General features: G+C 42.5%; 4 protein-coding genes across 7 annotated transcripts in view; 2 read left to right on the forward strand and 2 right to left on the reverse strand.

Annotated features, from left to right (window-relative positions):
• Positions 1-2959, reverse strand: part of ttyh3a (tweety family member 3a) — a 22615-nt gene extending 19656 nt beyond the window's left edge. For both annotated transcript variants that reach the window (XM_056406201.1, XM_056406203.1), the window contains exons 1-2: positions 2753-2959; positions 2049-2232 (exon numbers count right to left, since the gene is read on the reverse strand). In XM_056406201.1, the coding sequence (XP_056262176.1) occupies positions 2049-2174 (126 nt within the window). In that variant the 5' untranslated portion in view covers positions 2175-2232; positions 2753-2959. The remainder of the gene's footprint in view (positions 1-2048; positions 2233-2752) is intronic.
• snx8a (sorting nexin 8a) lies at positions 2280-12903 on the forward strand. 3 transcript variants are annotated; one of them, XM_056406205.1, is made up of 14 exons: positions 2280-2349; positions 4442-4508; positions 5199-5326; positions 5809-5938; positions 6849-7039; positions 7130-7250; positions 8076-8212; positions 8323-8403; positions 8501-8661; positions 9305-9434; positions 9537-9605; positions 10061-10210; positions 10556-10705; positions 11581-12903. In XM_056406205.1, exons 2-14 carry the CDS (start codon positions 4487-4489, stop codon positions 11659-11661), a joined length of 1551 nt encoding a protein of 516 aa, XP_056262180.1. In that variant the 5' UTR covers positions 2280-2349; positions 4442-4486; the 3' UTR covers positions 11662-12903. The 3 variants fall into 3 exon arrangements, with proteins under 3 accessions (XP_056262180.1, XP_056262179.1, XP_056262181.1); XM_056406204.1 differs by lacking the exon at positions 2280-2349 and adding an exon at positions 3421-4335; XM_056406206.1 differs by lacking the exons at positions 2280-2349; positions 5199-5326 and adding an exon at positions 4322-4335.
• Positions 12701-17178, reverse strand: nudt1 (nudix (nucleoside diphosphate linked moiety X)-type motif 1). Its single transcript, XM_056406208.1, has 5 exons — positions 17091-17178; positions 16088-16103; positions 15829-15988; positions 14358-14503; positions 12701-13215 (listed from the first exon to the last, which is right to left on the reverse strand). The coding sequence occupies exons 3-5, from the start codon at positions 15981-15983 to the stop codon at positions 13004-13006; spliced, it is 513 nt and encodes a 170-aa protein (XP_056262183.1). The 5' UTR covers positions 15984-15988; positions 16088-16103; positions 17091-17178; the 3' UTR covers positions 12701-13003.
• On the forward strand, positions 17109-21779 carry mrm2 (mitochondrial rRNA methyltransferase 2). Its single transcript, XM_056406207.1, has 2 exons — positions 17109-17423; positions 18479-21779. Exons 1-2 carry the CDS (start codon positions 17114-17116, stop codon positions 18898-18900), a joined length of 732 nt encoding a protein of 243 aa, XP_056262182.1. The 5' UTR covers positions 17109-17113; the 3' UTR covers positions 18901-21779.
• The last annotated feature ends 4485 nt before the right edge of the window (positions 21780-26264 follow it).

Here is a 26264-nt window from a genome sequence, read left to right on the forward strand (position 1 = left end):
AGGTCAAAATCTTCTTTTTACCATAGCGCGGTCAATTTCTATCCAATTGGCATGCAACTAATGCCAACATGTTCATAATTCAATGCCCAATCTTGTGATATGCGAAGATATTCGCTCTACCGAGTGCCCGTTCTAGTTAAAACATGGCATGTTGTGTCCTTTAAATAGAGACGCTGCTCTTCTAGCTGGACGCACCGAGTGCCAAACAGCTGCAGCCGTTATCCAGCCGATGAATCCTTCCTGTATGCGACCAGAAAAAAGGGCTTCCGTTTGTACTTCGGAGAGCCGAACAGAATATGTACAACGATGTCGGAAAAACGGGGACTTTTTCCAGGAAATGCCCTCCGGGGGCACCAGAGGTGAACAATATGTTCCTTAAAAATAGTCGTTGTGTTTTTGCTAGACCCTCCACGAACCGACCCGACATCAAATGTCTGACTCCGACACGAGGGAGTGAAAGAGGGACGTTTATCGGTTTGCACCTCGGATTACTTTCATTGTTTGAACATTAAAGGCCCGTACAAGCTGCAACACATCGTCTGGAAACACGCCTTCCTGTTTCTCCGGAGCGATGATTCACTTCTGCACTTCATGAATCTGCACTGTGAAAAGGACACAGCATTCTCTTCGGTCTCCACGTCTGCCAATGTGTGTTGAAAATCACCCTCTGCCATTTGTTGTTCCCTCATTGTCCTCGGTCGGCTCTCAGAGCTTTAAAAAAAAACCACAGCGCCACAGACGGGTCGGTAATGAAGCATTTTGAAGTCTGTTAATAAACAAATTCAAAACTACTAATTATTTTAGGGTCAATTGATGTTGATACATTTAACTCTTGAAGAATTAGACAGCCTCCCATCCTGCGAGACGGCGGATTGACTCGACAGTTTCCACTGAATTTCTCAGGGAGGATTTACAGGATTTGCCGGATTTCTTTGTTGAACGTTCAACCGAAACGGTAAATCTGAAGTTAACGCTGTGCCATCTGACACAATCGGTGATTCTATGTTTCTCATTATCAAGCAGAAGATATACGCAGAGTCACTTCACTGGATCCTGACGCTCAAATCTAATCGTTGTCTGTGTCTGAGAGGCAGAACCTGCGCAGCAATTGAGGCGTAACAGAAACCAAATGCTATCTGCAGACATGAGAATATGATGAAGATCTCCATCTGCAATTTAAAAAAAAAGTATCACTTGACCTACATTCAGAGAGTCTCTTTAATATTAAACTTGTGAACTAATGCCATGCTGCTCTCCCCTCCCCCAATCTTAGCTGATCATCAAGCTCTTGTCTACTTATGGACCTCTTTAATCCAGACATCTGGAGTAGTTGTAGTTTTTCTGCAAAGGCACTTCAGAGTCCCCGCATGCCCCGAACACGGCTGCTAATTAGATATTGATTAAATATAAAAGTATATGGCCGTTCAGGTCAACTTATGTGGCTCACACTAGAGATGCCAGCTGGTGTGTTCAAAAGGTCAAGGCATGGAAACAACAGCGACACGCAGATGGTGACACGGATCAAAACGTGAACAGGTGCACACAGGTCAGCCGTCGCTGAGAATAAGAAACACGGATGCACTTTAACTTCAATTTAAGGAAAGCATTTGAACACGGTCACGTTCTCCCTATTGCCCTGACGCATTCATCTTAAATCAGGGTTCTTACACATTTTGACCAATGGATTTCCATGACTTTAAACCAAATTTCCACGACCAAACTGAAATCTCAGTTTAAACATGAACAATTTAGAAAATGTTGTGCGTTTTTGTGTGTCTTTCTTAAAAAAACATATCAATTATTTCAAACTCGCCGTAAATGAACATGTGAATATACCAACATTTCCATGACTTTTCCAAAACTTTCCTGATTTAAGTTTTTTTCCATGACTTTTCCAGGCCTGGAAATGACCATTTTAATATTCCATGACTTTTCCAGGTTTTCCATGACCGTACGAACCCTGTTAAATACTGAACGCAGGAAATAAAACATCTGAATTCAACGCAAGGCGAAAGGGGTCAGAGAGGTTGTTGTTGTTGTTTATTTACCTGTTGATATGTCCAGTCGCCTGGCTGGAAATCACTGCTCGTTTGCTCGAACATGAAGTTGAAATGAGGGAGTCTGTGCAGGACGTTCACCCACCAGGGCGGAGAGTAGCTCACCACGGCTGCCATGGCGAGCACACGGCGACGGGACCCGCTGCTCACCGAGAAGAAGCGAGGATGCCGGGAGCTGTAAACACAGAGGAGAGACTCCGCTTCACACTGTCTGCCTGTCTGTCTGTTTCCGGGGGAGGAAAACATCAAACAAGAGCCGCTGATCTCGCGTTCGTTAAGGGCGACGCACAAAGTTAGTGAGCTAGCTGTAGGTTAAACACCGTAGAATAAAATACATATAATTGTTAATATAAATGAGTGCATACGTTAAAAAAAACTACCCGTATTTGACTATATAGATTAGTAATAACAATCACAATACGACCAGGGACTCGCTGACGACACCAACAGTGACGTCACTGGCGGTGAGTTAACCTAGTAGCGAGCTAACACGAACTAGTAGCTAACGCTAGCTTTCACGTTAACCCACCGGGGCGACCAGAAGCTATTTAACTCGTTAACAAGTCAACTTAAGTTCTTGTTGTGTCGCTGACGATAATCCTGTTAAACTCACGAATTTAGTGACCCGTAAAAAATAAATAAAACAAGGTTTAAATAGTCCGTTTTAAAAATATATTTTTTAAAGCTAGTTATACCCGTAATGTAGCGAGCTAACGTGTAGCCGCCGGTTAGTTGTCCAGTCCGCCGAGACTAACTAGAAGTCTCTTTTGTTCCTGTTGTCATTCTGCGGTTCTTTACATCCTCTCGCAGTTCTATTCCACTTTCACCGATCAGCACGAGCGCATCCGAGTGAAACCTGGATGAGACTGCGGAGTGCTCGCGACATTCATCCGGCTGACGGTCTTCTCCGACGCTCGCGCTCGGCTCTGCTCGCGGGCACAACACGTGATCCAACGGCGCCACCCAGAGGCTCGTCCCGGAGTCGCGCTCGTGATAGGTTCAAGTCGTATCGGACATATTAGAACTATACAATTCAATTTGATCAGCCCACAATTTTTTTTTAACCCTCCTGTTATATTCAAATTCACTAACATATTTTACCCTTGGGGTCAATTTGACCCCAGCAATTAAAACCTCCAGAACATTTTTAGAATTTATAGTTTCCCAAGCCCTTTAAATAAGTAAAAAAGTTGATATTTCTTATATGTTTCTTATATTATTAGAATGTATATTGTTTCTCAAGCCCTTTAAATAAGTAAAAAAGTTGATATTTCTTATATGTTTTTTATATTATTAGAATTTATATTGTTTCCCAAGCCCTTTGAATAAGTAAAAAAGTTGATATTTCTTATATGTTTCTTATATTATTAGAATTTATATTGTTTCCCAAGCCTTTTAAATAAGTAAAAAAGTTGATATTTCTTATATGTTTTACACAGTGAGAAACAGCCTGGGGTCAAATTTACAAATGTATAAGTTGTGTACAGGACATTGGAAAACATATCATCATGTGAATTTTAGGTTTTTCCAGTTGTCCCCAATAAATAAGGAAAAGTCATGAAATATGTAGCAAAAAAAATGATGTCAATCATTTGTTTAGAGACGTTAAACATTGAATGGGGTCAAATTGAAAGGTAACAGGAGGGTTAAAGGGGAGAAAAAGGGAAGAAACCTTCGGGAGAGCAACACAGGAGCATGAGTACAATATATGTGTGCAGAATGAACAACTTCGCAGTTCCAACACATGTAATGCATACAACAACTACTTATAGTTTTATAATTTCTCACACAAGGCCTCATCTCAACCCAAATGATTGAAATAATGTGCATTAAAAAAACAGGTAAATTTAATACGCTCGGATGTATATTGTATCGCTGTGCCACTTAATATAATGTCTGCAAATACCCGTGGCATTTAATTATCGCGCGAGCTGTGCTTTCGGCATTAGAAACACGGAAGCTGAAACACACGAGGAGCATTTGAAGGCAACGTTAGTTATTCCGATGCGTTTGAGGAATGTCGAATATATAATCAAACCAAATGAATGTGCGAAAGTGAAACCAGGAAACGCACAAATATAAACAAACACACACACACACACACAAAATAATTCTCAGATTAGTTGGGGGGAATGCAGACTGCATGATAGGGGCAGCTGCCTTGAGCTGCCTCGAGCTGCCTCGGGACACAAACTCGTGCACCAGCGCTTTCCCCACTCCTTTAAAAACACGTCCACGTTTAGATTACCGCAGGACGGGACACACTCATCAGCTGCCGGTGCGTGCAAGTGCCCGTTTAAATTGCTCCGCTCCGCACTTGAACTTTAACCAGCAGCCACACTACAACTTTAAGAAATAAATGACTTGTTTTTCCTCCTCTCCAGGAAATCACATGGAGGTGCTCTCGCGCTCACATGACCGTCTGAGCGATGGCAGGAGAGATCCATGAAGGTACAGTGGCGAGCACTTCTTAATGTTGCCCGGAGCATTTACGCAATCACGCCGTTGTTGCCGTTGTTGCTGTTGTTATTGTTGTTTTGGTGTCAAGCCAGTCCAAAGTATCGTGTTAGATGTGTTTTTTAAAACGTGGATCCCTCTGTTGGGCGCAGTCGCGGTGTGAGAACTTTTGGGAACATTAAGATCTCAAAATGAAGTTGCTCCATCTTAAAACTCCTCCACGAGTGGTTGACGCTGTTTCGAGTCGCCCGTTTTCTGTTTTCCTGATACAAACATCAACTATTACTGTTAACGATAATGCCAGCTGGGCTTATGAAAGTTTTGAAGCCACTCTTTCCCTGCCAGGTGAAAAATGGCATTGCAGTTTATTAGTTAAAACTCAGATTCAATATCTTCATTTTTTATATATCTATTTTTTATCTACTCTGCTACTTTCTACTATAAAGCAAAGATAAGGTTGAACCTCCAACCCAATGTTACCTAACAATCTGTTTTCGGGGACAAAATAAAGTCATGTGATGGGGAAATAAAACCTCTAAAAGGTGATAAGATAACCACAACCTCAGTAGTGAGAGTCGCTGAGGTAAATATATAAGATGGGTATTCTTATTCTTCGGGGTCTGCTGCAGATGCCATATGTCTCACACTTTGTGACGCCATGTAGGTGTTGTTCCCTCTTTTTAGGCTCAGTTCCTGCCTATTACAGGGAAGTGTATGAGGCCATCCGCTGTAGGACGGATGAGAGAGTGCAGGTTGAAGTGTTTCAGCGGTTGCTCCAAAGGACCAATCTCTCCAAGACGGTTGTAGGCCAGGTGAGGGGCTCACACTGAAGTCCACCGTCTATTAAAACGGTGTCATGCAACTTTATTGATAATGAGGCAGCAGCCGTCATAAACAATTCAAATATCACTTACTAATTATTGTCTTTCCCCATCCATCCATCAGCCCATGCACTCTTTAGATCCACTGATTTGCTCACAGAAGGCTGGAATATGACATCATTATTGATTTATACGTTAGAAAGTCCACATCGTGTTTCTAATCAAAGGCATGAAAGAATATGTTAAACCCTCGAGTTTATTGCTCAAATACGACTTATATGTTGTGAATTAGTGTTTGGCATGTTTTATATGAGACATGGGCGTTCACTTTATTCACTCAGGAGTCAAGCTAATGTCACAACACATCTGCCTGCGTGTGTTCTGTCTGTCATGGTTCAGTAGAATTTCCCTTTTTGATGCGTCATCGTCTGAGCGAGCACTTTTTGAATCGGGATCCCCTTTGCCTTCCTCAGATTGTTCAGCACGTTGACTCCTCGGATGGGTTCCTGAGCAAGTTGTCCCTCTACAAGGCGCTCGCTCTGATCGCCCTCGCTCAGCAAGGAAAGCCACCGAGTCCCAAGCTCCTGGAGGTCTGCATACAAGGTAAGGGGACCTTCACCTGCAGCTTAATGAGTAGCTCCAGGAGTCCTCCGCCGGCCCTCTTCACCGGTTAAGAACTGTCACCGCTCTTTTATTGGCTGGCATCGTCACCAGGTTTCTCATTATGATTATAAAGTCACAAAGGGACGTTCAGGAGTATTTATACATCATGTATTTGTACATTATATATATATGTTAATATATATTTATATTTATGTGGTTGATGTTATTTCGAGTCGCCCGTTTTCTGTTTTCCTGATACAAACATCATCTATTACTGTTAAATATATATATATATATATATAATAAATAAATATATATATATAATAAATAAATAAAAATATGTGTATATATATATTTTTTCTTTCTTAAATGTGTATATATATGTGTGTATGTATATATATATTTTTTAATATAAAAAAAATTAGTTTCTTTTACACCTAAATCAATCGTACTTGTATTGAGCTATTTATTTTATTTTGGTAGAGAAGCCGTCACTGTGTTCATTCTTTCAGTCCGTGCCACAGAGGGAAGACGATAGTCACGTCTTGCATAGTCGTAGCCATTATGCCGACTTGCGATTTTCTTTCATTCCCGACCTTCTGTGAGTATTTAAGGCTCCCTCTTGTTATTTCAGGTGGGGCCGGTATGGCAGCCAGCTGCCACGCCACTTCCTCGTGTGTGTGTGTGCGCGAGAACAAGCGTTGTGCATTTGTCACACGGCACATTACATCGAATTCACGAGCCCTCTAGGAATGTACCGAAAGGCCCAAATTACAGACTAGCGAAAGACGCACGGAGCGAGACGCCTAGTAATCTGGGGGAGACGCAGCAATCCTCACGCGGAGGGAATTCAGCTCATTCAAGAAAATACAAAAAAATCCAAAGTTGCCGCTGCTCGTGTTCTCCGCAGAGTTACCAAAACCTGAGCTCGGGGAGCCGAGTGAGCTGAAGGCGTTGAGGATGCAGCCGGCGCAGGAGGACGTCCTCACCATGTCCCAGACGCTGGACAAGCTGCTGGTCAGAGACTCCGTCCAGGTGGAGCTCATCCCCGAGAAGAAGGGCTTGTTCCTCAAACACGTGGAGTACCAGGTCACCAGCCAGGCAAGGGCTCGCTCTTATTTTGAAATGATTTCACTTGACTTCCTTTTGTTATGCAACAGCAACGATGTTTGTTGTTTTTGTTGCTTCCAGCGTTATAAGATCTCGGTGTACCGGCGCTACAGTGACTTTGATGTCTTCCACGAGGTTCTGCTGCAGAGGTTTGCCTACAGGGTGGTGCCGGCGCTGCCGCCCAAAAGAATGCTGAAGGGAGGTGCGTCCCTCCGCCTTCACCGCTCTATTCCTCTCTTCTTTCTGCGGCTTTCTTTCTTTCTGAACTCAATTAATGCTTTCAGAGCATATTATGGAATATTTGGGTTTATTCTCTCCGTATTCCACATCCAGGAGCCTCTGGAGCGTTGCACCTCTAACGCTGTCGGACTAAAAAATACATAAAAAACAATAACTGTAAAATAGATTCAGCATAAAGAACAAGATTTATGAATAGTAAAAAAAAAAAAATGTTTTAACACTTTCTTTTTGTCTTTTCACCACAGATAGAGCACATGTATACAGAAATGAAAAACAAATAATAACAACGGCAAGATGAAATAAATAAAATAAAAAGGGGTGTGGTTTGCTCCGTCGTCTCAAAAGCTTGATACATCCTGAGAAACATTCAAGTGTTCTTATCTTGTGTTGTCGTTGACGCGTAAACATCGACCATTCCTCCCACTTCTCTTGAGCTCTTATTCTGTGAGCTAACACTTCCATATCGTATATTTATCTTTGTGATGGCGGTTCTATCCCGTCTCTTTTGACTAGCTGCTAGTAGAATTTTCCCCGTCTCACCCTAACACAGTATCTGTTGTCATGATACCAAAGTAGAGAAACATACAGGTCTTGCTTTTCATCGTCGCAACCTGGTGCCTACATCACCCACAATGCAACGTGTTCACAGACAGTTGTGGTATTTTATTTATTTAAAATGTCAAATCAACCTTTTTTTAAACGTGGCTTTGAGATCGGTTCACGCCACCCGCACGATGTCCTCCTCATCCTCCTCCTCACGCCGTTCTCCCCGCTCCCCTCCCCACAGTACTGACCTCCGTCTCCGACCGCGAGTTCATCGAGGGGAGGAGGCGCGCGCTCGGCAGATTCATCAACCTGGTGGCGCGGCATCCCTTCTTCTCGGCGGACGAGCTGGTCAGGACCTTCCTGACCTTCAGCGGCTCCGTACGTCGTCTCCGTCGATTAAAAACCCACCGCCGCCTGTTGCGCAATAGGAGCATCCTGTTCCGCTTACTCGCTGTCTTTTCTTCTTTCCACTCCTCCGCCCCAAACAGGATGTCCAGAACAAGCTGCGCGACGCGTCCAAGAAAACGGGCGATGAGTTCATGACCAACAGACTCGCCACCCAGGCCAAGGTCCGTCTCTCACGAGGAAATCCCTCGTGTATTTTTACCCCCCCCCCCCCCCAAATAAAATCTGCTGCTTTTTAACCGGGTTGCATTCGTCTCGTAGGAATATCTCCCCGCTGACATCCAGGCTCAGTTCTCGGCGAGCAGAGAGCTGATCAGAAACATTCACAACAGCTTCCAGAAGCTGCGCGACCGAGCCGAGAAGATGGCGGAGCGCTCGAAGGAGAACGCCACCGACCTCCTCATGTTCGGCAGAGAGCTCAGGTGTTGTTTATTTGTTGTTATTGTGACGGGGACGAAGGCTTTCTCCGGCATCCGGAAGGTTTCGGACTGAGAAAACAAACGTTAATGAGATTCCGGATTCCTCTCTGTGTATCTCTCTCTCTATCTCTGTGTCTCTGTGTCTCTCTCTATCTCTGTGTCTCTCTCTATCTCTGTGTCTCTGTCTCTCTCTATCTCTGTGTCTCTCTCTCTGTCTCTCTCTATCTCTGTGTCTCTATCTCTGTCTCTCTCTATCTCTGTGTCTCTCTCTCTGTCTCTCTATCTCTGTGTCTCTCTCTCTGTCTCTGTGTCTCTCTCTCTCTCTCTGTGTCTCTATCTCTGTCTCTCTCTATCTCTGTGTCTCTCTCTCTGTCTCTCTCTATCTCTGTCTCTCTCTCTCTCTGTCTCTCTCTATCTCTGTCTCTGTCTCTCTCTATCTCTGTGTCTCTATCTCTGTCTCTCTCTCTCTGTCTGTCTCTGTCTCTCTCTCTGTCTCTCTCTCTCTCTCTCTCTCTCTCTCTGTGTCTCTATCTCTGTCTCTCTCTCTCTCTCTCTCTGTGTGTATGTGATGTCACATTTTGGCCCCCTTAAAAAAAAAATAATGCTTCTTCTTCTCCCCCCACCCCCCCACGCCTCCTTCCCTCAGCACCCTGGGCTCCGACGCGTCTCCTCTGCCCTCCTTGGCCTCGTCACAGAGCACCTGGGGGACGCTGCGCCGCTCTCTGAAGAGTCTTTCTGTGGAGTTCGCTGTGCTCTCCGACAAAGCCGCTCAGCAGGTGCGGCTCCTCGGCTCCTCGGCTCCTACCCGCCACCTGCTCCGCCGCCCCCGAGACCGGCAACCGGGGTGAAAATAAACGCCGCTCTGCTTCTGTCTCCAGGGCCGACGGGAAGAGGACGACGTGGTGGAGAAACTGAACGTGTTCCTGGATTTGCTGCAGTCGTACAGAGTGAGTCGGTTTGATGTCGAACCCGAGCGCGGACAGCCGACTCGTGCGTCTCGATCTGATGACGGTTACTTTAAGAAGCGCTGGGAAACAGTTTGAATCCATCAATCTCCTGTTTTCTGACGTAGAGATGCAGCGAGGAGCCGTATGTTTACAGTAAATCCAGGTTGTTAGGAACCGAATTTAGGATCTTATGTAATTAGAATAACAATGCACTCTGTTTTATTCATCTTTAATATCTCACTGGGAACAGTATTTCTTAGAAGTGGGTGTTTAGTAGAGATTAAACAAGTAGGCAGATAAAATGGCATTTTCCATAACCTCAATTAACTATGATCTGTATGGCGACGTGTCCAAACAATGACTCTATTGTCTGTGACTGTTGTGTATGCCCGTTGTTTTTATATAAACACGCCTTTTTGAGGGATATAATAGGAGCTTTGTGTGTGTGTGTCCAGGATCTCTGCGAGCGCCATGAGAAAGGCGTGCTGCACGAGCACCAGAGAGCGCTGCACAAGTACGGCATGATGAAGAGGCAGATGATGAGCAACACCGTGCAGCCCAAGGAGCAGTCCTCGGTGGAGCAGCTGGAGTCCCGCATCGTTCAGGTGGTCACACTTCGAGTCCGCCGGAGCATCTGGTGCTCATAAACTCCTCGTAAACGGTCGGAATGAAGCTCATGACGCTCCACAAACCATGTGCACGTTTAAACCACGGATGTGTAGAGAGAACCGGAAACGTCGTTTCTTTAAAGTTGCTCCGTGGCACATGAAGCAGAACAAGTTCTGCTTCAATGTGCAAACTTCCGCGAGGCTTCTTCATCAGCGACAGACACCTCGTCCCATCGCCGGTATCATTGGAGGAACATTATTAATACTCATCATTTGATAAGAAGTGCTAATGTCCCACTTTGTTTCTTTTTTTCTTTTCTTTCTTTCTTATTCTGTTAATAGCAAGAGAACGCCATCCAGACCATGGAGCTGCGTAACTACTTCTCCCTGTTCTGCCTGCACCAAGAGACGCAGCTCATCTTCATCTACCTCCCGATCACATCCCACATTCTGGGGGCTTTCGTGAACTCCCAGGTCCAAGGGCACCGAGAGGTGAGGCGGCTCGTCGGAAACTCCTTTCTCCGCACGAGGGTCACGTCCGGTTTTTTAAAATTGGCTTTTTAAAGGACAAAAGAAACCCTCTCCCGACGTAGCGTTAGAGCTTACAAGGGAATTTCTCGTGCACCTTTTCCCCTATTAAAAAAAAGAAAAGAAAATCAAATAAAGCCCACGGTAATTATTTATTTGGGAAGATGCTTTAATTTTTTTATTTTATTTTTAAACTAAAATTCCAATACAGCAACATTTTAAGAAAAAATTATTTGACAAAATTAAAATGCCACTTCTACGATATATGGGCACTAATCATTTTAAAATCGATAAAAAATGGATATGAATGTGACAAACTTTAATTATCCAAAAAACTAACATAAATGACATTTTTTATATAAAACTTGGTAAAAAATACTATAAAAAAAAAATCTAATAAAGCAAAAGGTAAGTATTTATTTGGGAAGATGCTTTTATCTGCCCCAAATCTGACTTTTTTAAAACTAAAATTCCAATACGGCAACATTTTAAGAAAAGAAAAGATTAGACAAACTTATAATGCCCCGTCTGCGATACATGGACACTAATCATTTTTAAATCGATATAAAATGGATATGAATGTGACGACAAACTTTTGTTACAAGTGCAAAGCCAAAAAACTAACCTAAATGACATTTGTAATATAAAACCTGGTTAAAAAAAATACTAATTTAAAACTGTAAAATCACCAAGTACACGAAGAGAGGACTTCAACTGTTGCTCATATATTATAATATTCATAGTCTGTCGACACACAAACAATGCCGAAGATTATATTCATATGATGAGTTGCAAGGAATTGTGGGTAAAACCAGATAATCTTTTGCCTTTCCCTGCAGATGGGGGCGGTGTGGAATGAACTCCAGCCGAAGCTCGGATGTCTCTTTGGGGCAAATAACGGAGTGAAGCCTCCCGCCTGAGACGTGGATCTCAAACTGGAACTAAATAACTTGCTCTGTGAGCTCAAGGAAAGTCTTCTATAATATACATTCCATTCAACCACCAGTATTTTCTTTTCTATGTTATGTAATCATATTTTTGTCGTTTGCTCACCAACCGTGTAACTGGAGAAGACGGTGTGTCTGTTTAACGCCATGCTGGATAAGTATATATATATATACATATTATATATATATTTATTAATATATATATTAAACAGAATCAGAGATACCCCTTATTTCATAAAGCACCCGTTTCTAACTTGGTCAAAGTTTTATACACTAAGATAGTTGAAGAACATTAAGAGCAACGGCAAGTCTTAGTTTATTCAATATATTATGTAGACTTATGCGTTTTTGATAGATTTGAGTTCATCTGGGTGTGAAGTGTCCTTTGTCATTTCTTCCACTTCTGCAGTGTTTATTCTTTTATGGAGAGCAACATATTTGCTTTCTCTGCTTAAATTGACTCCGTTTTATTTTATAAGCTACTTTTTGAAAGGCCGCTGCTCCAAGTAAAAGGGATTTGCTGATTAACAATTACAACTTTTAGCTCCAGTGGCATAATATCAATAACACTATAAGCTTTTGATATACTACCAAAAAGACATTATATAAACGTACACAGCGGTGTAATGCATAATGTCACCGGCTTCTCCACAGATTAAATGTAAACCTTTAATAATAACCACCTTCTTATTTCTTTCATTTTCACTTGAAGATCTTTCGCCCGTGTCACTTTATAGATGGAGGCTATTTTTCAAAAAAATTCTAATTTAAATGAATCCAATCACGTATCGATTGAAATGGGATCTGTTATTGTTGATTTCCCTTTCTGCTACTCAGACATCTGGCATGAAAACAATCGTGCACATTCATGTCTGTCCATTTCTAGTTCATCAGAACATTATGTATTTCTCTCATAAGAAAATCAAAAAGGGACCCGTTGCCTTTGAGTTTTCGCGTTGCCTCACAAACTGATGTCGTCTCCAACACACCGAACGCCAACATGCAAATCAGGAAATGTGCACTTTTTTTTTTTATTTCATGAAGAAACTGACGCTGTTCAAATGTTTCTGAATCGCATAACTAACGTGCACAGAACATGAAATCCAAGAAAATGATTACTGTAGATACTGTAAATATTTACAAGTCCTTTCTGAATTGTGTTAAATCAATGATCCTGAAAATAAAATGACCGAATGGATATTTCTTTCAGTGCAACGCTGCTTTGATTGATTTTTTTCTCTCACGTGAACCATCACAGAAAACCAGTTAAACTCATTAATTATAGAAAAGAACATCTAAAGACTGGACTGGGTGATTACTTTAGCATTTGAGGAAGCCCTTCATCAGGCCGGTTACAGATCTCCTCCACCTCCTCCAGCTTGTGGCTGAGGATCACGTCGTGACCCTGAAACTTAAAGTATCCGACGAACTTCTTCATCTGGAGCAGCAGCGGGAACCAGAGGATGTCGTCGGCCCACATCTGACTGAAAGGAATTTGGTCACATTGGAACCACTGAGGCCGCATTTCTAGAAAAACAATGGAGGGGAAAAAATTAGACCTAAGAATTCAAATTTCTTTATGATCTACCACGACCTGTTTCGAGGAGGGTCGAGAATGATTATACTACTTGTTTCTCTAAATTCCTTATGTTCTCTAAAAGAACAAATAAAGTTCTTTTTGTAGGGTGAAAATCCAGGAGGATCCATCGAGACCCTTTTCTCTTCCAAAGGTTTCCTTCAGACGGGCTTAACCTGTGGATCGTTCCCTTTGCTTTCAACAATCCTTCAATAACTTTCTTCCAAAAGGGGTTCTTAATGAAAGAAGAGGGTTCTTAGAGAAACCTTCACATGGTTCTGGGTAGAACTTCAGCCTTTTGAGGGATGAACCTCTCCGGAGTCCCAAACCCACCTCCGCATTCGTTCTTTTTCCTCTAACTTCAGCATACTTGCGTTTCCCCTCCACTCGTTTCCTCGACCCCGTGGCAGCTTGACCTCTCTTGACCTCCAGCCTCTTTGGTCGAGCGAGCGCCGCAGTGCGTCTCTAAACTTCACCCGGTTGACCTCGACTAAACTCTCAGGAAACGCAGGTCACTGCATTCCTTCTGGGCCTCTTCATTCCTTTGTACACATGCGTTCTCTTGAGCGTCGCCTCGCAGCTCAAAGGTTCTCCCCCGTGGACTGAGTCTCACGCTCATGTCTGTGAACACGTTTCGGTTTTCCAGGAAGGTGTTTCAATCAATTTCCTTCCAGGGATCAGAGTTTAATTTGGTTTTAAAAGTTGAACCAAAAAACTTTTAAATTCAGACGGTCCCAGGAGCTGAACTTTAAGGACGAAGAAGCCTGAACTGTCAGATCATTAAAAAGGAAGTCACGTTTAAGAGGAACCAAAAGTGAAAAGATTGTTTTCCAGCATGATCACATGTTTAGTTCTTCACACATAACAGTAACTTGAAATGATGTTCAACAACGTGGACTTCTTTTTCGACTCCAAAGTTCATGATTTTTGTTTTCATGGCAATAAAAGGACACTTATTTTCTGGGTTTTTAAAAACTGGCGCTATTTAAATATCAGAGCGGTTTTCTCGCTCCACTGATGCGTAATATAATAATCTTTCATGAAACCCTAAAAAATGATGCTGCAACTATCATAATAATAATAATAATTCAACCTTCTGACTCCGTCGGCTCTCCGTTGAAGGCGTCGGCTCTGAAAACATGGACGTCGAGCAGCTGCGGTTCACCGACAAATTCAAACGTGATGTTTCCGACCTTCTGGAGCGCGTCCACCGTGAGCCCGCTCTCCTCCAGCAGCTCTCTGAAAAGGAAAACATCAAATGAATGTTTGACTTGATTTTACAAAGAGAATCTGCTCGATGGTGCATTCAAGAACAATAATTAGACAACTTTCAATGCTCCGAGGGGTTTTCCTACCACAGTGACCATCACACATATAACTCTAGTCTTAACCCTTGTGTTGCCTTAGGGTCATTTTGACCCGAATCAATATTACACCCTCCCCCCGCCTTAGGATTAATTTGACCCCATTCAATGTTTAATGTCGGTGTTCTTTCGGTAGTCAACAAACAAACATAAAGTGCCTCACACTTAAACTTGGAAAACAATATTAATTCTAATAATTTTCTGGAGGTTTTAATTGCTGGCGTCAAATTGAACCCAAAGGGTAAAATATGTTAGTAAATATAAAGGTAACAGGAGGGTGAAACATTGAATCGGGTCAAAATGACCCAAAGGCGGGCGGAGGGTGTAATATTGATTCGGGTCAAAATGACCCTAAGGCAACACAAGGGTTAAAGTGGATCTGCTCGGATGTTTATTATCGTCTGCAAAAAGATAAATATAATAAAACACTAGGATTCAAAATCCTCAGTCTTAGAGATGGCCCCAGTAAGTTTTGAGTTGATTTCTTTCAGATGCCGACGAAGCAAATCACAATATAAAGTATCTTGCAAAGAATAAGCGTCGGTCACTTTGCTTCCTCTTTTGTTCAAAAAGCAGAAACGGACACTCGAGACGTTTCTGATTGGATTATCCTGCATTCTCTCTCTCTCCACAGCTTGGGACAGGGCCCGGCTGCTGCCTTCAGGGTCTCCAAACGTCCTGCTGATGAATGATGATCCACACACACATCCACATTCATTTATTTAGCCAAGCTTACAAACTCACGGATTTAAATTATTATTCCTTTAACACTCGGACACTACGCTGTCGATACACACGTTGGGTGATTCTAATTGCAAAAAAACAAAAAACACGCTGTGGTTTTTATTAGTTTAATGTTATTTTCTTTATAATTTAATTGTAATATGTCCTGCTCTGCTATTTTATTGTACATGTGCATTCTTTCACACTTTAATATGAATATTTGTATGCTTACTCTGTAACTTTGCTTATATATATATATATATTAGAGGTGTAATATCTACCATTGTGTGATATAATGCAGTGGTAAAGTAGATTTTGAATCACATTTTCCTTTTTTTCTATAAGAAAACACATAATTGAAAGATAAGTAATATTGTCACACTTTGTTTTTAAGGGGGAACACATATTATGTTCTGCTTTCTAACTTGTTTTCATTCAGACGTCGTGCATCTTCACACAATAACAACACATCTGTACCTTCTTGCCCCCTCTTCAATGGTCTCTCCAGGCTCCACTTTACCTCCGAACCCGTTCCACTTCCCGGCCCCGAAGCCTCTCTTCTTCAAGCCGAGCAGCACTCTGCCCGGCTGGACCACGAGCACCAGGGTCAGCAGCTTGCTGGAGCTCAGCATCTCACCTGTCGAGTCATGCGCAGAACACAATGTCAACAAAACGCCTGGAGCAGCATTGTCTGCTGCGCGTGCGCACCGGAAGTGCTCTGCGTTTACATCCTCACCTGTTCAAAGTCTGCACTGTAGTCCGAGGAGAAATAAGAAGAAAGTGGATGTGTAAACAAAACAACAAGTCTTTACGTTGAATGACTCCCGCGTGCAGGGCTACTGACGTCATCACATGACGCGCTGACGTGCAGGAGCTCCGATTGGTCAGATTCCACGTCGGTCTTGATCCACCGGTCCCGTGGTTTGAATCAGCTGAAGTGTGTTCCTTTAAAATATGTTCGACAAGATACCAGACCCACGTGTCCTCCAGTAAAACCCAACTTTTAACTCACTTTACACCCCGTGTTTATTTAGCACGATCCACAGTGCACGTGCATACATATTTAGGCATTAGTCCAAATTATTAATAATGGAACATAAAAAAGAATGGCAACATAATAATAATAACATATGCGTCTATGTTTCTTCTTCTTCTTCTTCTTCTTCTTCTTCTTCCAATTGTATAGTACCAGAGAAATTCGGTAAATCAGTATAAGATGGGAATGGGATATATTTAAAATAGGGCTTTATTGCTTTCCAGAGAGGAATTCAATGTTACATCTGTAGATCAAACTGTATTAAGACTTTGGAAACAGATAAACAACAATCATACTATATCAGACCTATGATATAAACACAAAACATTCAAAACTTTATTGACTAATATTCATATTCTAAGTATGGTAAAAATATACGACATGGAAAGCAATACAGGAAATGCAACACATGTTCACACATGCCAGATTTCCTCAAGTGGATAGACTGTGTGTGTTTGTCTGGGATGAACTGGCTTTATCACTGTAGTCTAGGTGGGATTAGGTGAATGCATGCTCGTCAAAAACATTAAACATAAAATAGACGACTTTAAAAACCGTTTCCATTCAAAGAAGAAGCGTGAAACGTGTCCTCCTCAGATAGGAACTGTTGTTGTTAACGTTTTGCAATCAGGGGTCATATAAAAACGACGCACAGTGTTGACCAATGGGGGAGTAGCATATCCACGCATGCGCAGTTTCCCACCTCGTGACGTGAGCCTCGTGCCTATGACCCCAGGAAGCGCTGCAATGTGGCGCTTCTCCCTTCAGAGGAGGTGTCTCCACTCCTCGGTGAGTTTAACGAAGAACGTAAATAGTAGAAGTCCCGCCGAGCAGCGCTGGCTGCAGCGGCAGCTCAGAGACCCGTATGTCAAAGCTGCCCACAAGCAGCACTTCCGGTGCCGAAGCGCCTTCAAGCTGCTGGAGATAGATGACAAGTTCCGGCTCCTGCAGCCGGGGCTCGTGGTGGTGGACTGCGGAGCTGCACCCGGAGCCTGGAGCCAGGTGGCCGTCCGGAGGGTCAACTCAGCCGGGACAGGTGAGGGCTGAGGCGGGTTCACGAACATTTACAGTACCCTCCCTACTGCAGGCATATTTTATAGAACCGCTTTAAAGTGATGTCGACCTTTTATGCAGTGCTTTGGTTCCCCTAATTTAGTTCGTCTGTTTTTATTTATTTATTTAATATTTGTATCTTACTATTCTATTTATTTTGCCTTGACTCTCTGTAGAACACTTTGTAAACTTTGTTTTTAAAGAAGCTATAAAGTTATTATTATTATGTGCAAGACAACGCATAAATAAAGTAGGTTGATAATTGTTTATCAACAGTGGCACCACATTAACATTACAATAAATATTATAATATTGTATATTTGTTTAAATATTACGATTTTGTTGTTGATTTTCTGTCTGGTGTAATGATGTAATACATGAAGTCCTATTGTGGTAAGCAGTTTGTTATGTATTAGATATTTATTAGATTAACAAATCTGATTTGGAGTCTCTGCTCAAACTAATCCATACATAATAATGTCCATGCTCTTTTTACAATTTTTATTCATAAAGCATCATTGAAGTGGACATTTTGGGGAAACATCTACATTTTATACAAATGCAGGAAACCCACATTGATGGGGTAAAGTTTAATAGTATCTGTGCTTTTGATAAAAAAGAGTTGTTGGTGCAGATTGAAGAAGTCTGATGTTAAATAAGATTGTTTCAGGCTGGTTGTTACTTCTCAAACCATAGATTCGACCAACCGAAGCTAAACCACAATCTTTTACGACAGGTATGATGACTTTAATATCAGTAATATCAGTCCATGGCTCGAAGGTTTTTAATTAGATTGTTTGGAAGATGTATTTATTTGTTTTGACAGGGAAGAAGTAACATCTGGCAGGTGGGGAATACTATATTATAATTAGCTCTTATTTACAGTTCATCACTCGTTGACTTGTGTTACATAACCAAATTGCTTTGTCAGACTGGGATTCATCAAATCTGCTGGGGGTGAAAAACCCATTAACACACTCATGTACACACAGAAATATGTCCTTTTAAATTAAAGTTGACAGTTTTTTTCCGTCACAGATCCGGCGCTGCCGCGCGGTACCGTCGTCGGCATCGATCTGCTGAACATACCGCCGCTCGACGGCGCCCACTTCCTGTCCAGCCACGACGTCACGGACCCCGCCACGCACGCCAAGCTGCTGGGGCTGCTGCCCGGCGGCCGGGCCGACGTCATCCTGAGCGACATGGCGCCCAACGCCAGCGGCGTCCGGGAGATGGACCACGAGAAACAAATCACGGCGTGTTTGACTTTGGCCGACTTGGCCGAGAGGGTCCTGCAGCCGGGGGGCGCCCTGGTGTGCAAATACTGGGACGGGTTCCTCGCTCGCAACCTCCAGGAGAAGCTGTCGAGCGCGTTCGGTCGCGTTCAGATCGTGAAGCCAAACGCCAGCAGGAAGGAGTCGGCCGAGAAGTTTTTCCTCGCTCGCAGGTACAGACGGTGATCATCGGGATTATTCCAATATTCATCCGGAAAGGAGGAATTAGTTGCTTCCTGGACGCTCTCAGACGAGTGTGAACACGAGGGAGAGGCTCACTTGATCACTCTGATCACAAGGTGGCACTGTCGAGGCGCCGGTGGCGGACACATTTCACACGCTGCTCGGATTCTGGTCTCCATCCCCGCAGACGGCAGCAGCAGAGAATCTGTAATATGTGAACTTGTGCAAGAATCCTCAGTGATATTCCTCAAGAGCCCCGTTTTCTCTGCAGCTATTGTTTGCCCCCGCCGAGTTTGTTTGACACGAGTCGGTTCGGTATTTGCTTTGTTCCCGGAAAGTCATTTACCAGCTCTGCTCATGCCGATGATGCGCACCGCCAGCCACCGAGAAATATGTAATCATTCTCTCATTGAGAGCCTTACGGAGGGACGCGCTAATGCAGAGTCACATGCGGCATGACGAATGGGGAAGTGGGACGATACTGACTCTGTGTCGTCGGGCGTTACTCTCTGGCGGTGCAGAGATGTCCATTTCCTGTGCGAAAATGATTTTCGGCCCAGGAGACGAGATTTCCTCTTCAGAGTCTTCTTTAACATCATCAAGTTGGACACTTTGGAAAGTGCGATTCATTTAGTTTCTTTGTTGTTGTTGTTTTGTTTCTCACGCTGATTTTCATCCAGCAGGTGCCCGAGAATGAAAAGGATGTTTTCTATCAAATCCGCATTACATAAGACACAACTTGTGAGGGATTCACCGCGTGGCGTTGCAAATATAACATTGTCTCCGAGGACATGTGTACGGTTGTTGTTTTGAGGCCAGTGTCTCCGTTCATCAGGGGCGCGGACGTCTGGGCCCCTTCTCGTTGCAGGAGCAGGGCGGGGCTTCGGGCCTCTGCAGACTCGAGCATGTCGGCCACAGCTATTACTTTACATTACATGGCATTTAGCAGACGCTTTTATCCAAAGCGACTTACAATAAGTCTAAACTATGAAGGTAGACGTGTGTCTTTATTACGCAAACAAAACAAAAAGGTTTTAAGATCAAATTTCTCGTTTGTAAGTAAATTAATTGTTAGTTTTGATGATGAAACTAGAATTTGTTGCTGCAAATCTAAAATATTAAAAATATTATAGATCATTTTATATATAAATATATATCAAATTAAAAATCTTTGCTCTCCAAAAAAAAAATTTGCACAAAAAAAAGAAGAAAATACGATTTGGGTTTGGACGTAGTGGGCGGGGCTTACGCTGCCGAATGAGCGAGGAGTTTCTTATTACTGAGATGCACAGATAGTTGGGGAAATGGCACCCCGTGTACAAATATCACATGTATTCTTAGTAGTATTTATGTTTTTGTGCCACTTTTAAGCGAATATGTACTTTCATATGAAGTTTGCTTTGAGAATACAAGATTACATCACTTCCTTCGTGGTTCTTAAAGTCTCTGATGCGCCTTCAGCATGAGGGGGAAAAAAGCTTTTATTTTCTACACTGAGACAGGATCGCAGGTTTTCAAAATAAAAGAAGAGTAAATAGGACTTTACAGGAGTTTTACAGTGTTGGCTTGTGTTCACTTTTCGCGTAAACTGCGGCGAATGGTTTCGTGATAAATCTTTTATGAGACACTTTATGAACTCATCTTTACTCGTATGGTCATTTAGGAATATGGAGGGAATAGAAACGCTGTTTAATTTAATGAGCCATCTAAACTAGGCTTCAGGGAAGCTGTGGTTTAAATATTGATACAGTTGAATATTGCGGTTATGTTTTAAGACACTTATCAATTCTTAAAAACAATGTTTCTTTACAGTTAATAGTTTACATTCAAAGATTTGTCAGATGGTGGCTCAGATTGCACAAGTAGATATGTTATGTTATTATAAGTTACACAGACTGATGAATACAAACTTTTTTCAAACGCATATGGCGGTGTGTTCTTTATAGTATAAACGTTTTACTAAAATTAGGTTCAATGAATCTCAAAATGCAAATGGAACAACCTTTTAATTTCATGCTTTCAGGAAAGCTCCTGCTCATTCACAGATTAATAACAGTTAGAGGATTTTTATAAAGTTAGGTAACTTTTTGAGAAAGCGGGATTATACATCTGTATTGTTGTGTTTAAGATTAAAAACATTAGGATAAAACATTTTTAAACTAAGCATTGAACTTTCCTAGTCGGTAGGAATTTTTCTTAAATAGCTTTTTCAATCTGAATTCACCTTTTTTAATAACGTAACTGTGAAATTAGATTACTTACGAAAACGAACTCCTTTCGAATTACTCATAAATATTTTGATTAAACTCTGATCGTTTCCCAAAATGAGAATTGGAGGCTTAATCAAGGCTGAATTAGCATTTCTGGCAGAGATGGCTCCGCGCATGCATCAATTAATAATTAATACGGCTTCTCTTTAGCCTCCTCTGTCTCGGGAGTGGTGACTAATGCGGTCTGAAGTGAAACATTCGGGCCTCTTGGTGGAATAAACCGCAGCGGCTGACCTCTAAGCGGGATTGTTTGGGCTGAGCGGGAGCAGCCGAGGCCGATACTGAAGGATGCGAACAGATGACCAATTTTACTTCTCATTGCTTGTTGATTATTCAGCCTTTTTTTCCCTTTTTTTCGCTACTCTGAGTCAAACGATTCCCAAATTGCTGTGGGCTTTATGGTGATTCCGCCGAGCCGAGCTGCCAGGCTCGCGATGAATGATGATTCATTCGCAGGTTAATTCGTTCTTCTGCGGCCAGCTGCGGGTTCAGACATAAATATTAGCGAATTAAGGAGAACCTGTCGCAGCGATGAGAATTTTACATTTAGATTTGAGGCTGTAATGGACTCGCTGATTGTTTGAGTTTTAAAAAACAAATCTCTTGATTGTACTTTGTAGTTGAATATGTTGAACAGCTGTTCGTGATGACAATGGGGACATAATATCCCCGTGCACACTTTACTTTAACGATATGTATTGAACACATCGTAGCGGCTGAATATCTCCGAGCTCCGTCTTCTGAGGGGGATTTAGGATCAAGTTTATGAAGATGAGTTTAATCAGCTGCCGCTCATAAACTGGGGATTTCTGAGCATAAACACCCAGTGTCTGGGAGGAAGGTGTTTCTCTTCACAGGTTCATTGTGAATCCAACTGGAGGCCTGCAGAAGACACACAGTTGGAAAACAGGGTTCGTACGGTCATGGAAAACCTGGAAAAGTCATGGAATTTTAAAATGGTCATTTCCAGGCCTGGAAAAGTCATGGAAACAACTTAAATCATCCAAGTTTTGGAAAAGTCATGGAAATTTGTTATAATCACATCATTTACGCCGAGTTTGAAATAATTAATGTTTTTTTAAAGAAAGACGCTCAAAATATAAGCCGGCGTACGCTCTCAATACGCACACTTTTTTACATTTTTCATGTTTATACTGAGATTTCAGTTTGGTCATGGAAATTTGGTTTAAAGTCATGGAAAAGTCCTGGAAATCCATCGGTCAAAATGTGTAAGAACCCTGGTAAAAGCTCATAATCGATGAGCACGCTTTCTACAAACAAAACGTCGTCCATGACCGCGCTCCGTCTCCGCGATGAAAACAAACGAGGCGCTCTCATATTAGCGTGGCGAGAGCCAGAAATCAACAGGAAATTAAAGAAAGGGTAATATCGGGTCCAACCATGGTGCCATTCATCCCCTTCGGCCGACCCGAGCTGCCAACATCCGCCGCGGCCCGACCCCGTCCCCGAATGTTCGCCGGCTGAGCCAAGCGGGCGTTCACTGGCACAACGCGACGACTCCCGTCACGATGATCGATGCACGCCATCTTCACGGCTACATGAATCTGGAATCTCTAGGCGGTGTGCCGTGTGCAAAAAAATATGAAAACATGTTTTATTGGTGCCATTTTTTTAGTTTATGATGCCGATTTTTGTTTTTTTAAAGACGTTTGACAAAACGACGCTGGGTAGTGTTTTAAGTTGGAAAATCCAGCGTGTCATTTAAAATATTCAACGGCCGCCGCTCACGCATTTCAAAGGTTTTCCAGGTGTCAGCCAGCCGTCGCACAAAAGGACTCACGAGGGTGAATAATCGAGCAAATCCGCCTCACGATCTCTGCTTTTTTTCTCCCCCGCTGTGCACTTTAGTTTATTTTGCGTCAGTCCTGCGGAAAAATGTCAGGAATATTTATTGCATACGGGGCGGCGGATTGTTGTGGGCGGCGGGTTAAAGGGGCGCGGAGAACCAACAAAGCACGGGTCGCGCTCGGCGGCGCCGGCGTGCGTCCTCGTATCGCGCCTGACATTTAGCGGGCGAGGACGGAGAGCGGAAGTAACGACCTCGTGGCAACATTCTCGGCGCCAAGGTTTCCTTCCAGTTATCAGAGGAGCGACAGCATCTGCGTGTGGTGGAGAAACATTATATATTATACTCCAACACACCTGTTGCTGTTGGTAATTAGTCATAACTGGTACTTATTGGGTCGACGCAGACGAGACATTACGGCTCAGAGTGGGCGCTCTCTTTTTCAAAGCCTTTTAAAGGAGAGTATATAGCTTTTTTTTAAACCCTCTGGAGCTCGTGAATAATAATGCTGCCTATCATCATCGGGCATTTCCTTTTGGAGAGCCCAAAAAGAAAGATCAGTTATCTGGCTTTGTCAACACTTGAAGCGCCTGTAATGGGTCCATCTGATTAATAAGTTTCCCCACGGGTCGGATAATGAGTCCGCGCGAGTTGGACGGTCGGCGAGAAGACGGATGACTTGTTGTCCAGTTGCTCATCGGTTCACGTCATGGTTCTCTCTGTGAATGGAGAAGGCCGAGGACGGGTCGAGTGCAAAATAAAAGATCAAACTAATATAAAAGGTATACAAGTTTTTCCTGGCCAGTTATTAGCATCAAACTGAAGTACAGACTTTTGGGATTATGCAACTTTATTCTCACACTTTTTTTCAAAAGATCGGTCACTGGCTCGTGGATTATGTTGGCACATCTGAACCTGCACATGGTTCATCAATGAGTTATATATATACACTACCGTTCAAAAGTTTGGGATCACTTAGAAATGTCCTTATTTTTCAAAGAAAAGCATTGTTTTTTTTCAATGAAGATAACATTAAATCAATCAGAAATACACTATACATTGTTAATGTGGTAAATGACGATTCTAAGTGGAAACGTCTGCTTTCTAATGAAATATCTCCAGAGGTGTATAGAGGCCCATTTCCATCAACTATCACTCCAGTGTTCTAATGGTACATTGTGTTTGCTAATCGCCTTAGAAGACTAATGGATGATTAGAAAACCCTTGAAAACCCTTGTGCAATTATGTTAGCACAGCTGAAAACTGTTTTGCTGATGAGAGAAGCTATAAAACTGGCCTTCCTTTGAGCTAGTTGATTATCTGGAGCATCACATTTGTGGGTTCGATAACTCTCAAAATGGCCAGAAAAAAAGAAGTTTCATGTGAAACTTGCCAGTCTATTCTTGTTCTTAGAAATGAAGGCTATTCCATGAAATTGCAAAGAAACTGAAAATGTCCTACAGCGTGTGTACTACTTTCAGAGAAAGAGAACAACGGCTCTCTGCTCAGAGCAGAAAGAGTAGAAAGAACTCAGAAGACAACAAAGAAAGTAAGTACTAGTTTGAGAAATAGATTTGACAGTCCTCAGGTCCTGGCTTCTTTAATGGAACTTTTAAATGGAACCCCGTAAAACGCTGTGGTGTCAGAGGAGACAGTGAGGCGGCTGCCTAGGCAGTGGCAAAGCAAAAGCCAAAGCCATATCTGAGAAAAAAAAGAAAAGAAAAAGAAAAGTAAACACAGGCATTGACAGAGGAAGATTGGAAGATTGGAAAAGGACAGATGAATCATGAATTGTTTGTTGATCACACAGAAGGACATTTGTGAGACAGAGAACAGGTGAGAAGAGAGCTGAAGAGTGCCTGAGCTCCTGTGAAGAGTGCCTGACACCATCCGATGGTGGTCTGGGGCTGCTTTGCTGCTGGGAAAGGGGGGAAAGGGGACAAGGAAAGGATTTTTTATTTTAAGGATTTAGGGCATTTTAAGGCATTTTGCATTTGCTGTGCCATAGCAGTGGGAAGCGCTGATTGGATCCTCTTCCAACAGGACAACCCAAACAGGACAAGCACCCAAACACCACCTCCAGAATGTGCAGAGGAAGAAAGCAGGCAGCTGGTCAGTGGCTGTCACAGTCACCAGCACAGTCTCCAGATCCCCCTGTTGTTTGAGCTGTTGTGGGAGCAGCCATAAGAAGTGCCCAAGTGCCCATCAACAGATTACCTCAACAAATTAACAGATAGAATGCCAAAGGTCTGATGCTGTAATTGCTGCATAAGGAGCATTCTTTAGCAAAGTTTGAAGAAAAAAATTAATACTTCAAATACAAATCATTATTTCTAACCTTGTCAATGTCTTGACTATATTTTCTATACATTTTGCAACTCATTTGATAAATAAAAGTGAGTTTTCATGGAAAACACGAAATTGTCTGGGTGATCCCATATATCAAACAGATATATATGTACATGTCTGTGTATATATATATATGTGTGTGTGTATATATGTCTATGTGTATATATCTATATATTCCCCCCCAACCCCCTCCGACACACACACTTCTATTGTACTTCATTAAACTTTATTATATTCACGATAGAGAGACAGTGGAGACGTTCAGATCTGCACACTGATGCATAAGTCATTTGGTATTCGTAATGTGTCTAAAGAATGTTCTCTGACAGAGATGTGTCATTCAGGGCTTCATCATAATGTAATGCATCGTAAATAGATCCAGAACCAAAAGGGGGCGTGGCAAAGACGGTATTTATTCATAGCTTTTCAAGGGTAAAATTTTAATCCTCAGCAACATGAATGAAGAGGCAACAGCTGAGCTCCAACATCTCTCAGTTTAAGTGCTCTGTGCAAAGAGCATTAATGTGGACGTTTTAATTGGCTTTTTTGTTTTGTTTTCCATTTAATTAACTTGTCATTGGACGGGAGGGGAGGGGAGGGGGGGCGTCTCTTCTGGGCATCGTGAGGCCGATCTGCCTGCTGGTGGGTTGAAGGAAAGAGGACGTACGACTGGGCAGGAGACAGATGGTGCAGAGGCTAATTGTGTGACATCTCACTTAATGTAACCGTTTACATATTTACATATCAGACGGAGGCGCTTACAGTATCTGTATTCCCACTCAGACGAAACTTGCTGCGTGTATATATATATATATATATATATATAAACGCACAATAATTCTTTTTTATTTCTTTTACTTGCAAATCCATATCTTCTCATTCAATTCGAAGGAAATCACTTTGTGTGGCGGCAAACCTGCACTTACGCCGCCGCCATCGGC

Source organism: Pseudoliparis swirei, chromosome 23, assembly GCF_029220125.1.
Source record: "Pseudoliparis swirei isolate HS2019 ecotype Mariana Trench chromosome 23, NWPU_hadal_v1, whole genome shotgun sequence".
Taxonomy (NCBI): Eukaryota; Metazoa; Chordata; class Actinopteri; order Perciformes; family Liparidae; genus Pseudoliparis; species Pseudoliparis swirei.